The sequence below is a fragment of the Calypte anna genome, unplaced genomic scaffold, assembly GCF_003957555.1.
Source record: "Calypte anna isolate BGI_N300 unplaced genomic scaffold, bCalAnn1_v1.p scaffold_145_arrow_ctg1, whole genome shotgun sequence".
Taxonomy (NCBI): Eukaryota; Metazoa; Chordata; class Aves; order Apodiformes; family Trochilidae; genus Calypte; species Calypte anna.
Genome location: NW_022045447.1, coordinates 103,838 through 116,243, shown reverse-complemented (window position 1 = coordinate 116,243; position 12,406 = coordinate 103,838). Strand labels below are relative to the sequence as shown.

General features: G+C 51.0%; 1 protein-coding gene across 1 annotated transcript in view; it reads right to left on the bottom strand.

The window, feature by feature from the left end:
• Positions 1-365: 365 nt before the first annotated feature.
• ARHGAP39 (Rho GTPase activating protein 39) overlaps positions 366-12,406 on the bottom strand; it is a 63,461-nt gene continuing 51,420 nt past the window's right edge. Inside the window, exons 7-8 of the mRNA XM_030468492.1 lie at positions 7,967-8,040; positions 366-569 (exon numbers count right to left, since the gene is read on the bottom strand). Coding sequence (XP_030324352.1) covers positions 366-569; positions 7,967-8,040 — 278 coding nt within the window. The remainder of the gene's footprint in view (positions 570-7,966; positions 8,041-12,406) is intronic.

Here is a 12,406-nt window from a genome sequence, read left to right as displayed (position 1 = left end):
GTGGCCCAAGATGTCCATGGAGAGCCCCCTCCCACCTCATGGTCTTGGAACAAGAAGTTGTTGAGGTTGAAGTCCACAGTAGAGAAATTCAGAATTCTTTAGTGGCCCAGGACAACCCAACCCATGGTGTTGGAATGAGGAGAAGTTGTTGGGCTTGAAGTCCACAGCAGAGACTCAGAAGTCTCTGGTGGCCCAAGACGTCCAAGACGTCTTGGGGTGGCCCAAGAACCCCCCAACACCCCGTGGTCTTGGAAAGAGGAGAAGTTGTTGGGCTTGAAGTCCACAGCAGAGACCCAGAAGTCTCTGGTGGCCCAAGACGTCCATGGGGGCGTGGAGAAGGGGCCAACAATCATCAGGAGGTGCCTTTACCTGAAGATGCCTTCAGTTTGGTCCCCGTTGAGGGCCAGGACCTCCTCGGAGAGTCGGGTCTGGACCCAGGGCAGCTGCCGGTCGGGGTAACGCTCCTTCTGCATGGTGATGATGTCATGGAGGGAGCTCCCAAACATGGAAGGGTTGAAGACGGCGTTCTTGGCGTGACGGATCTCCTCGATGTTGGGCTTCTTCAGCCCCTGCCAGAAGAAGAGAGGAGAAGCCACTTGGTTGGCCATCAGAAGACACTTGGTTGGGTAGGGGTGGCTCGGTGGTTGGGATGGGCATGGAGGGACCTGCTCGGGGCCACCACCCCATGGCTGAGCTGCAAGGGTGGTCCTGAGCCCAATGGGTGATGGGTGCAGTGGAGATATGGGTGGTGGGATAGAGAGGATAGACAAAGTGGAGATGTGTGGTGGGATGGAGAAGACATGGAGACATTGGAAATGTGGGATGGAGGAGATGGACACAGTGGATGTTTGTGGTGGGATGGGTGATGGAGACAGTGGATGGTGGGATGGGATGGAGGAGATGGATGCAGTGGAGATGTGGGTGGTGGGATGGAGGAGATGGATGCAGTGGAGATGTGGAATGGGATGGAGAAGACATGGAGACAGTGGAAATGTGGGATGGAGGAGATGGACACAGTGGATGTTTGTGGTGGGATGGGTGATGGAGACAGTGGATGGTGGGATGGGATGGAGGAGATGGATGCAGTGGAGATGTGGGTGGTGGGATGGAGGAGATGGGGACAGTGGAGATGTGTGGTGGGATGGGTGATGGACACAGTGGAGGTGTGGGTGGTGGGGTGGAGGAGATGGGGACAGTGGAGATGTGTGGTGGGATGGAGAAGACATGGAGACACTGGAAATGTGAGAGGGAGGAGATGGACACAGTGGATGTTTGTGGTGGGATGGGTGATGGACACAGTGGATGGTGGGATGGGATGGAGGAGATGGATGCAGGGGACATGTAGGTGGTGGGATGGAGGAGATGGGGGCAGTGGAGATGTGTGGTGGGATGGAGAAGACATGGAGACACTGGAAATGTGGGATGGAGGAGATGGACACAGTGGATGTTTGTGGTGGGATGGGTGATGGACACAGTGGATGGTGGGATGGAATGGAGGAGATGGATGCAGTGGAGACGTGGAATGGGATGGAGAAGGTGTGGACACATTGGAGGTGTGGTAGGATGGAGGAGATGGGGACAGTGGAGATGTGTGGTGGGATGGAGAAGACATGGAGACATTGGAAATGTGGGAGGGAGGAGATGGACACAGTGGATGTTTGTGGTGGGATGGGTGATGGACACAGTGGATGTTTGTGGTGGGATGGGTGATGGACACAGTGGATGGTGGGATGGGATGGAGGAGATGGATGCAGTGGAGATGTGGAATGGGATGGAGAAGGTGTGGACACACTGGAAATGTGGGATGGAGGAGATGGACAAAGTGGACATGTGTGGTGGGATGGGTGATGGACACAGTGGAGGTGTGGGTGGTGGGATGGAGGAGATGGACACTTTGGACATAGGGGGTGGGATGGAGAAGGCACGGACACATTGGAAGCGTGGGATGGAGGAGATGGATGCAGTGGAGGTGGTGAGATGGAGAAGAGGAGGTGGATGCAGTGGACATCTGCATGGAGGAGAGGGACACTTTGGACATGTGTGGAGGGGTGGAGAAGACATGGACACAGTGGAGGGGTTTGTGGTGGGATGGGTGATGGACACAGTGGAGATGTGGGTGGTGGGATGAAGAAGAGGAGATGAGAATAGTGGACGTGTGGTGGGATGGAGGAGATGGATGCAGTGGACATATGGGATGGAGAAGACATGGACACAGTGGAGGGGTTTGGGGTGGGCTGGAGGAGATGGACACTTTGGACTTATGTGATGGGATGGAGATGAGCACAATGGACATGTGGTGGGATGGGTGATGGACACAGTGGACGTGGGATGGAGGAGATGGATGCAGTGGACATATGGAGTGGGATGGAGAAGGTGTGGACACATTGGAAGTGTTGTGGGATGGAGAAGATGGATGCAGTGGAGATATGGGTGGTGGGATGGAGGAGATGGACACAGTGGACATGTGGGGTGGAGGAGATGGACACAGTGGATGTTTGTGGTGGGATGGGTGATGGACACAGTGGAGGTGTGGGTGGTGGGATGGAGAGGATGGACAGTGGAGATGTGTGGTGGGATGGAGAAGACATGGAGACATTGGAAATGTGGGAGGGAGGAGATGGACACAGTGGATGTTTGTGGTGGGATGGGTGATGGACACAGTGGAGATGTGGGTGGGGGGATGAAGAAGAGGAGATGGGAATAGTGGACGTGTGGTGGGATGGAGGAGATGGATGCAGTGGACATGTGGGGTGGGATGGAGAAGACGTGGACACAGTGGAGGGGTTTGGGGTGGGATGGAGGAGAGGAGATGGACACAGTGGTGGGATGGAGGAGATGGCTGCAGTGGATATGTGTGTGGTGGGATGGGTGATGGACACAGTGGACATGGATGGAGAAGATGGATGCAGGGGACATGTAGGTGGTGGGATGGAGGAGGTGGATGCAGTGGATGTGTGTGGTGGGATGGAGAAGACATGGATATGGTGGCCATGTGCTGGTGGAATGGAGGAGATGGACTCATGGCTATGTCCAAAGATCATCAGGAGGTGACCATGGCCGAGTTCTTGGTGAGCCCAGTAGGTGAATTGTCCCCTCCCACCATGGGGCCTTCTCTTGGCCACCACCATCAGGAGCTGTCATGGCCTGAGGAGTGTCCCCACCTCATCTTCTCAATCCCCACAGCACAAGGAGAGGGAAACTGAGGCAGCTGTGGTGGTTGTGGTGGTGCCTCTGAAAGCTGCTGAGATGGGAGCTGTGGAGCATCCATTCAAATCCTCAGCACCCGTTTGTTCCCAGGATCATTCCCATCATCCCTTGGTGATGGGAAGGAGCTGGTGGACCCCAGAAGATCTCCAGGAAGACCCCAGAATGTCCCCAGAAGGTTTTGAGAAGGATCCTCAGAAGATCTCCAGAAGGTTGCTTCTAGGTGTCCAGAAAGATTGCAGAAGATTCCCAGAAGGTCTCCAGAAAGATCCCAGAAGGTCCAAAAAGGACTGCAGAAGATTCCTAGAAGGTTCTCAGAAGATTCCTAAAAAGGTCTCCAGAAGGTCTCCAGCAAGACACCAGAAGGTGGCCAGAAGCTTCTCAGAAGGTCCCCCAGAAGGTTGTAGAATCTTCCACAGAAGGGACCCAGAAGGTGCCTAGGAAGACCCCTGTAGGTCCTCAGAAGTTTCCCAGAAAGTTCTCAGGAGGTTTCCAGAAGGATTGCTGAAGGTCCCAAGAAGTTTCCCAGGAAGTCCTCAGAAGATTCCCAGAGGGTTTCAAGAAAGACACCAGGAGATGCCCAGAAGGTTCTCAGAAGGTCCCTGGAAGGTTTCCAGATAGATCTCAGAAGGTCCCCAGAAATAGCCTAAAAATTCTCCAGAAGAACCCCAGAATGTTCTCAGAAAGTTCTCAGAAGGTCTCCAGGTTTCCAGAAAGACACCAGAAGGTGCCCAGAATGTTCCCAGAAGGTCTCCAGACAGATCCCAGAAGGTTCTCAGATTATTTCCAGGAAGATCCCAGAAGGTCCCCAGAATTTCTCCAAAAGGACCCCAGAAGGTTCTGAGAAGGTTCCCAGAAGGTCCTCAGAAGGTTCCCAGAAAGACACCAGAAGATGACCATAAGGTTCCCAGAATTTCTCCAGGACTCCAGAAGGTCCACAGGAGGTTCCTCAGAAGGTCTACAGAAGGACCCCAGAAGGAGAGCAGAAGATTCCCAGGATGTCTCCACAAGGACCCCAGGAAGACCCCAAAAGGTCCTCAGAAGCCTCTCAAAAGGTCCTCAGAAGGTTCCCAGAAGGTTCTCAGGAGGTCTCCAGAATGTTGCAGAATGTTCCCAGAAGGTCTACAGAAGGATCACAGAAGATTCCCAGAAGGTCTTCAGAAGGATCACAGGAACACAACAAAAGGTCCTCGGAAGGTCCCTCAGAAGTTTCCCAGCAGGTTCTTAGGAGCTCTCCAGGACTGCAGAAGGTCCTCAGAAAGACTCCAGAAGTTTCCCAGAAGGTCCTCAGAAGGTTTCCAGAAAGACACCAGAAGATGACCAACAACTTCCCAGAAGATACCCATAAGGTTCCCAGAATTTCTCCAGGACTCCAGAAGGTCCACAGGAGGTTCCTCAGAAGGTCTACAGAAGGACCCCAGAAGATTCCCAGGATGTCTCCACAAGGACCCCAGAAAGACCCCAAAAGGTCCCCAGAGGGTTCCCAAAAGGTCCTCAGAAAGTTCCCAGAAGGTTCTCAGGAGGTCTTCAGAATGTTGTAGAATGCTCCCAGAAGGTCTACAGAAGGACCCCAGAAGGAGAGCAGAAGATTCCCAGGATGTCTCTACAGGGAGCCAATGAAGACCCCAAAAGGTCCCCAGAAGGTTCCCAAAAGGTCCTCAGAAGGTTCCCAGAAGGTTCTCAGGAGGTCTCCAGAAGAACTGTGGAGGGTTCCCAGAATGTCTCCAGAAGGGCCCCAGAAGGAGAGCAGAAGATTCCCAGGATGTCTCTACAGGGAGCCAATGAAGACCCCAAAAGGTCCCCAGAAGGTTCCCAAAAGGTCCTCAGAAGGTTCCCAGAAGGTCCTCCAGAACATTGCAGAATGTTCCCAGAAGGTCTCCAGAAGGACCCCAGGAACACAACAAAAGGTCCTCAGAAGAAGGTCTCTCAGACGTTTCCCAGCAGGTTCTTAGGAGGTCTCCAGGACTCCAGAAGGTCCCCAGAAAGACCCCAGAAGGTTCCCAAAAGGTCCTCAGAAGGTTCCCAGAAAGACACCAGAAGATGACCAACAACTTCCCAGAAGATGCCCATAAGGTTCCCAGAATTTCTCCAGGACTCCAGAAGGTCCACAGGAGGTTCCTCAGAAGGTCTACAGAAGGACCCCAGAAGGAGAGCAGAAGATTCCCAGGATGTCTCCGCAGGGAGCCCAGGAAGACCCCAAAAGGTCCCCAGAAGGTTCCCAAAAGGTCCTCAGAAGATTCCCAGAAGGTTCTCAGGAGGTCTCCAGAAGAACTGTGGAAGGTTCCCAGAATGTCTCCAGAAGGGCCCCAGGAAGACACCAAAAGGTCCTCAGAAGTTTTCCCAGAAGGTCCCCAAAAGGTTCCCAGAGAGTTTCCTGAAAGACAGCAGAAGACGCCCAGAAGGTTCCCAGAAGGTTTCCAGAAGGTTCTCAGAAGGTTCCCAGAAGGCTTCAAAGATGCTCCACACAAGGGTCAAAGATGGTGTCCAGAAGATTGCAAAGAGGATCCCAGAAAGACACCAGAAGGTCCTCAGGAGGTTCCCAGGATGTCCCAAGAAGGTTTCTAGATGGTCCTGAGAAGAACCCCATAAATTTCAACAATGGTCTCCAGCAAATTCCCAAGAAAATCCCAGATGGTCTCCAGAAGTTCTCCAGAATGTTCCCAAAAGGTCCCCAGGTGCTCCCAAGAAGTTCTCCAGATGGTTCTCAGAAGAACCCTATACATTTCAATGATGGTCTCCAGAAGATTCCCAAGAGGATCCCAGCAGGTCCCCAGGATCTCCCCAGAAGTTCTCCAGAATGTTCCCAAAAGGTCTCCAGGAGCTCCCAAGAAGTTCTCCAGATGGTTCCCAGAAGAACCCTATACATTTCAACGATGGTCTCCAGAAGATTCCCAAGAGGATCCCAGGGGGTCTCCAGGATCTTCCCAGAAGTTCTCCAGAATGTTCCCAAAAGCTCCCAAGAAGGTCTCCAGATGGTTCCCAAAAAGTCCCCAGGTGCTCCCAAGAAGTTCTCCAGATGGTTCTCAGAAGAACCCTATACATTTCAATGATGGTCTCCAGAAGATTCCCAAGAGGATCCCAGGGGGTCTCCAGGATCTCCCCACAAGTTCTCCAGAACGTTCCCAAAAGGTACCCAGGAGCTCCCAAGAAAATCTTCACATGACTCCCAAGAGGTCCCAAGAAAGTCTCCAGAAGATTCCCAAAAGGTCCCCAGGAGCTCCCACAAAAGTCTCCAGATGGTTCCCAAAAGGTCCCCAGGAGCTCCCAAGAAGTTCTCCAGATGGTTCTCAGAAGAACCCTATACATTTCAATGATGGTCTCCAGAAGGTTCCCAAGAGGATCCCAGGGGGTCTCCAGGATCTCCCCACAAGTTCTCCAGAACGTTCCCAAAAGGTACCCAGGAGCTCCCAAGAAAATCTTCACATGACTCCCAAGAGGTCCCAAGAAAGTCTCCAGAAGATTCCCAAGAGGATTCCAGGAGCTCCCACAAAAGTCTCCAGATGGTTCCCAAAAGGTCCCCAGGAGCTCCCAAGAAGTTCTCCAGGTGGTTCCCAGAAGAACCCCATACATTTCAACAATGGTCTACAGAAGATTCCAAGAGGATCCCAGGGGGTCTCCAGGATCATCCCAGAAGTTCTCCAGAACATTCCCAAAAGGTGCCCAGGAGCTCCCAAGAAAGTCTCCAGATGGTTCCCAAAAGGTGCCCAGGAGCTTCCAACAAGTTCTCCAGAAGAACCCCATAAATTTCAACAATGGTCTCCAAAAGATTCCCAAGAAGATCCCAGGGAGTCTCCATGATCTTCCCAGAAGTTCTCCAGAACATTCCCAGGAGCTCCCAAGAAAGTCTCCAGATGGCTCCCAAAAGGTCCCCAGGAGTTCCCAAGAAGTTCTCCAGATGGTTCCCAGAAGAACCCCGCAAATTTCAACAATGGTCTCCAGAAGATTCCCAAGAGAATTCCAGGGGGTCTCCAGGATCTCCCCAGAAGTTCTCCAGAAGATTCCCAAGAGGATTCCAGGAGCTCCCACGAAAGTCTCCAGATGGTTCCCAAAAGGTGCCCTGGAGCTCCCAACAAGTTCTCCAGAAGAACCCCATACATTTCTACAATGGTCTCCAGAAGATTCCCAAGAGGATCCAACGGGGTCTCCAGGATCTTCCCAGAAGTTCTCCAGAATGTTCCCAAAAGCTCCCAAGAAGGTCTCCAGATGGTTCCCAAAAGGTCCCCAGGTGCTCCCAAGAAGTTCTCCAGATGGTTCTCAGAAGAACCCTATACATTTCAATGATGGTCTCCAGAAGATTCCCAAGAGGAACCCAGGGGGTCTCCAGGATCTCCCCAGAAGTTCTCCAGAACATTCCCAGGAGCTCCCAAGAAGTTCTCCAGAAGATTCCCAAGAGGATTCCAGGAGCTCCCACGAAAGTCTCCAGATGGTTCCCAAAAGGTGTCCAGGAACTTTCAAGAAGTTCTCCAGAAGAACCCCATAAATTTCAACGATGGTCTCCAGAAGATTCCCAAGGGGATCCCAGGGGGTCTCCAGGATCTCCCCAGAAGTTCTCCAGAACATCTCCAGAAGTTCTCCAGGAGCCCCCAACCCCCTGGAGATGCCTCCACCCCACTTTCACAACCCCCAACCTTCTTCCCACCACTCTCCACCTTCATCCCTCCTCCAGGCCCCATCCCCAACCCCTGGTAGCCCCTTGATGGTCCCAACTGGTGGCTTGGTGGCCCACCACCCCTCTCCCCGTGCCCAAGGGTTGGGTTGGTACCTTCTTGGCCCCCGTCAGAGCCGCCTTCTGCAGTTTGTTGTAGCAGTACTTGGCGTAAGTGCTGATGGCCACCCCTGCAGGAGAAAAGGGGGACACAGAGGTCATCTCCAGGACATGGTGGGACATGGGGTCATCTCAGGTTAGTGGGGGAGTTGAAGGTCCTCCTTGTTCCAGGAGGTTCCAGGTTTCTGCCCCCCCCCAGTGCTGCCTGAGGGTGGTTTGAGGAGGTCCCACCACCCCTACTCCCTCCACCTTGGAGGAAGTGTCTCCAGGAGTTGGACCTTCTCCAAAAGAGACCTTGAAGAAGGCACCACCTTGGAGCCATCTGAAGTGGGACCTTGGAGCTGCCTTGGTTCCTTCATCCTCCAGCTCTAGGGGGACACCCCACAGCCACCCCTTCCATGGTCACCCCACTCCACCATCCTTCTCCTCCTCCTGGTGCCACCACTTCCATCCTACACCATCCATCTTCTTCTGGTGCCTCCAATTCCACTTCCATCCTCATCCTGTACCATCCACCTCCTCCTGATGCCACCACTTCCATCCTACATCATCCATCTTCTCCTGATGCCACCACTTGCATCTTCATCACCCCTACACCATCTCCTGGTGCCACCACTTCCATCCTCATCCTACACCATCCATCTTCTCCTCCTGGTGCCACCACTTTCATCCTCAACCCTCCTCCATCATCCATCTTCTCCTGGTGCCACCACTTCCACCCTTATCCCAGCCTACATCATCTTCTCCTCCTGATGCCACCACTTTCATCCTAATCCCCTCTACACCATCTTCTGGTGCCACCACTTCCATCCTCATCTTCCACCATCCATTCTCTTCTCCTGGTGCCACCACTTCCACCCTTACCCCAGCCTACACCATCTTCTCCTCCTGGTGCCACCACTTCCATCCTCAACCCTCCTACACCATCCATCTTCTTCTGGTGCCACCAATTCCACTTCCATCCTCATCCTCCACCATCCTTCTCCTCCTCATGGAGCCACCACTTCCATCCTCATCCTCCACTATCCATCTTCTCCTCCTGGTGCCACAACTTCCATCCTACATCATCCATCTTCTCCTGATGCCACCACTTGCATCTTCATCACCCCCTACACCATCTTCTGGTGCCACCACTTCCATCCTCAACCCTCCTACACCATCCATCTTCTTCTGGTGCCTCCAATTCCATTTCCATCTCATCCTCTACCATCCATCTTCTCCTCCTGGTGCCACCACTTCCATCCTCAACCCTCCTCCACCATCCATCTTCTCCTGATGCCACCACTTGCATCCTCATCCCCCCTACACCATCTTCTGGTGCCACCACTTCCATCCTCATCCTACACCATCCATCTTCTCCTCCTGCTGCTACCACTTCCACCTTCATCCCTCTCCACACCATCTCTTCTCCTCCTCATGTGCCCCAAGAAGGAGCTGACACCCCCAACCCTTGGAGCATCTCCAAGCTGCCAACCCTGAGGGAGATGCTCCAGCAAGAACCTCAGAGACCACCAGGTGGTACCTTCTGGACCACCCCAGAAGATGCTGACAGCCCCATCAACTCTTCCAAGAGCCCCAGAAATGGGCAAACGGAACTCAAAATCCCATCACCTGGGACCTTCTGACCTTTGGTAGCTTTCAAACCATGGTCTGGTGACCCACGTGTTGGACTCATGGAATGGTTTGGGTTGGAAGGGACCTTTGAAGACCACCTAATCCAACCCCCATCATGGGCAGGGACATCTTCAACCTCATTTGTCCAGAACATCACAGAAGGGTTTGAGTTGGACCCTTGAAGGTCCAACTGGCCATCCAAGTGGCCAACTTGCCCAACCTCTTGCCATCAGCAGGGACACCTTCAACCAGACCGGGTTGCCTCTTTGGAGATGATTGGCTTCCTGGTCTTCCTGTCAGCACACATTCCTGGCTCCTGTCCCACCTGTCACCCCCCCCAGTGTCCCCAAGACCTTCTTCTCATCCATCCATCCATCCATCCATCCACCCATCCATCATCATCTCCCAGCCTGTGCAGATCCCAGAGGTTCCTTCCCTTGGCCTGATGGAACCTCAGGAGGTTCACACAACTCTCAAGGTCCCTCTAGATGGCAACCTGTCCCTCAGGCCTGTCACCTCCACCACCTTCACCACCCAACTTGGGGGCACCTCCAGATCCCTTCATCCCACCAACCAAGTCATGGATGGAGAATTGGAAACATGAACTTCCTTGAGGTCATGGATGAAGCTATGGAACCATGACCTTCCTTGAGGCCATCAAACCAAGACCAACCAAGTCACGGATGGAGCTATGGAACCAGGACCTTCCTTGAGGTCATGGATGGAGAACTGGAACCAGGACCTTCCTTGAGGCCACCAAAGCCACTTCTCAAGTTGCCACCAACCCAACCCCACATCCAGGTCTTGACCCCACCATCTTTGAGGCTCCGAGTTGAGGTTCCTCACCCAGAACCCAAGATGATGCCACTTGGTGGGTGGTGCCACTCAACTCTCAAGGTCCCTCTAGATGGCAACCTGTCCCTCAGGCCTGTAACCTCCACCACCACCACCACCACCACCCAACTTGGGTCATCTCCAGATCCCTTCATCCCACCAACTAAGTCATGGATGGAGAATTGGAACCACGACCTTCCTTGAGGTCATGGATGGAGAACTGGAGAACTGGAACCATGATCTTCCTTGAGGTCATTAAACCAAGACCAACCAAGTCATGGCTGGAGCTATGGAACCACAACCTTCCTTGAGGTCATGGATGAAGCTATGGAACCATGACCTTCCTTGAGGCCCTCCCACCACCTACATCATAGATGGAGCTATGGAACCAGGACTTTCTTGAGGTCATGGATGGAGAATTGGAACCATGACCTTCTTGAGGTCATCAGACGAAGACCAACCAAGTCATGGATGGAGCTATGGAACCAGGACTTTCTTGAGGTCATGGATGGAGAACTGGAACCATGACCTTCTTGAGGCCCTCAAACCAAGACCAACCAAGTCATGGATGGAGAATTGGAACCAGGACCTTCCTTGCAGTCATCAAACCAAGACCAACCAAGTCACGGATGGAGCTATGGAACCAGGACCTTCCTCGAGCCCACCAAAGCCACCTCTCAAGGTGCCACCACCCCACCCCACATCCAGGTCTTGACCCCACCATCTTTGAGGCTCCAGGTTGAGGTTCCTCACCCAGAACCCAAGATGATGTCACCTGGTGGGTGGTGCCCAACTCCCAGGGTCCCTCTAGATGGCAACCTGTCCCTCAGGCCTGTAACCTCCACCACCAACACCACCACCCAACTTGGGTCATCTCCAGATCCCTTCATCCCACCAACTAAGTCATGGATGGAGAATTGGAACCATGACCTTCCTTGAGTTCATGGATGGAGAACTGGAACCATGACCTTCTTGAGGCCCTCAAACCAAGACCAACCAAGTCATGGATGGAGAATTGGAACCAGGACCTTCCTTGAGGTCATCAAACCAAGACCAACCAAGTCACGGATGGAGCTATGGAACCAGGACCTTCCTTGAGGCCACCAAAGCCACCTCTCAAGGTGCCACCACCCCACCCCACATCCAGGTCTTGACTCCACCATTTTTGAGGCTCCGAGTTGAGGTTCCTCACCCAGAACCCAAGATGATGTCACCTGGTGGGTGGTGCCACCCAACCACCACCCCTCATGGTGACTAAAGCCCCACCGGTCGTTAATGAGTGATAATTTAAATATTGGAAGAGGTTATATGGTAAAAAAATAGAAAGGTCATTAACTGATAATAGTTAATTAATTATAAGTGTGTAGAATATTCAGTAATTATATCAGTAATTATAATTAATATATATAATCATAACATCAGTAATTATAATTAATAAATAAAATTAAATTAATAAATTAATAATTTGTGATAAATAAGAAACTAAATAAATTAATTGATATAAATAAATTAATAATTAAAAACAGTAATTATAATTAACGACTAATATACCACATATTAAGAATTAATTATTTATTAATTCTAATTAAATCAATAACGAAAATCAGTAATTATAATTAATAAAGAATATACCATATATTAAGAGTTTATTATTATGCTATAAGATGACAGTTAAATAGAATTATTATTTCATTTATTATTTTTTACTATATAATTATTATACTTTAATATATCATTATTATTTTATTATAATGTGCCATAATATAGTAATGCTACACTATAACTATATTATTAATTAATTTATTTAAAGAGTATTAATATAATAACTATTAATTTCTTATTAATTACTTTATTTAAAAAGTAATAATATAACTATTAATTTCTTATTACTTTATTTAAAAAGTAATAATATAACTATTAATTTCTTATTAATTACTTCATTTAAAAAGTAATAATATAATAGCTATTAATTTCTTATTAATTGATTTA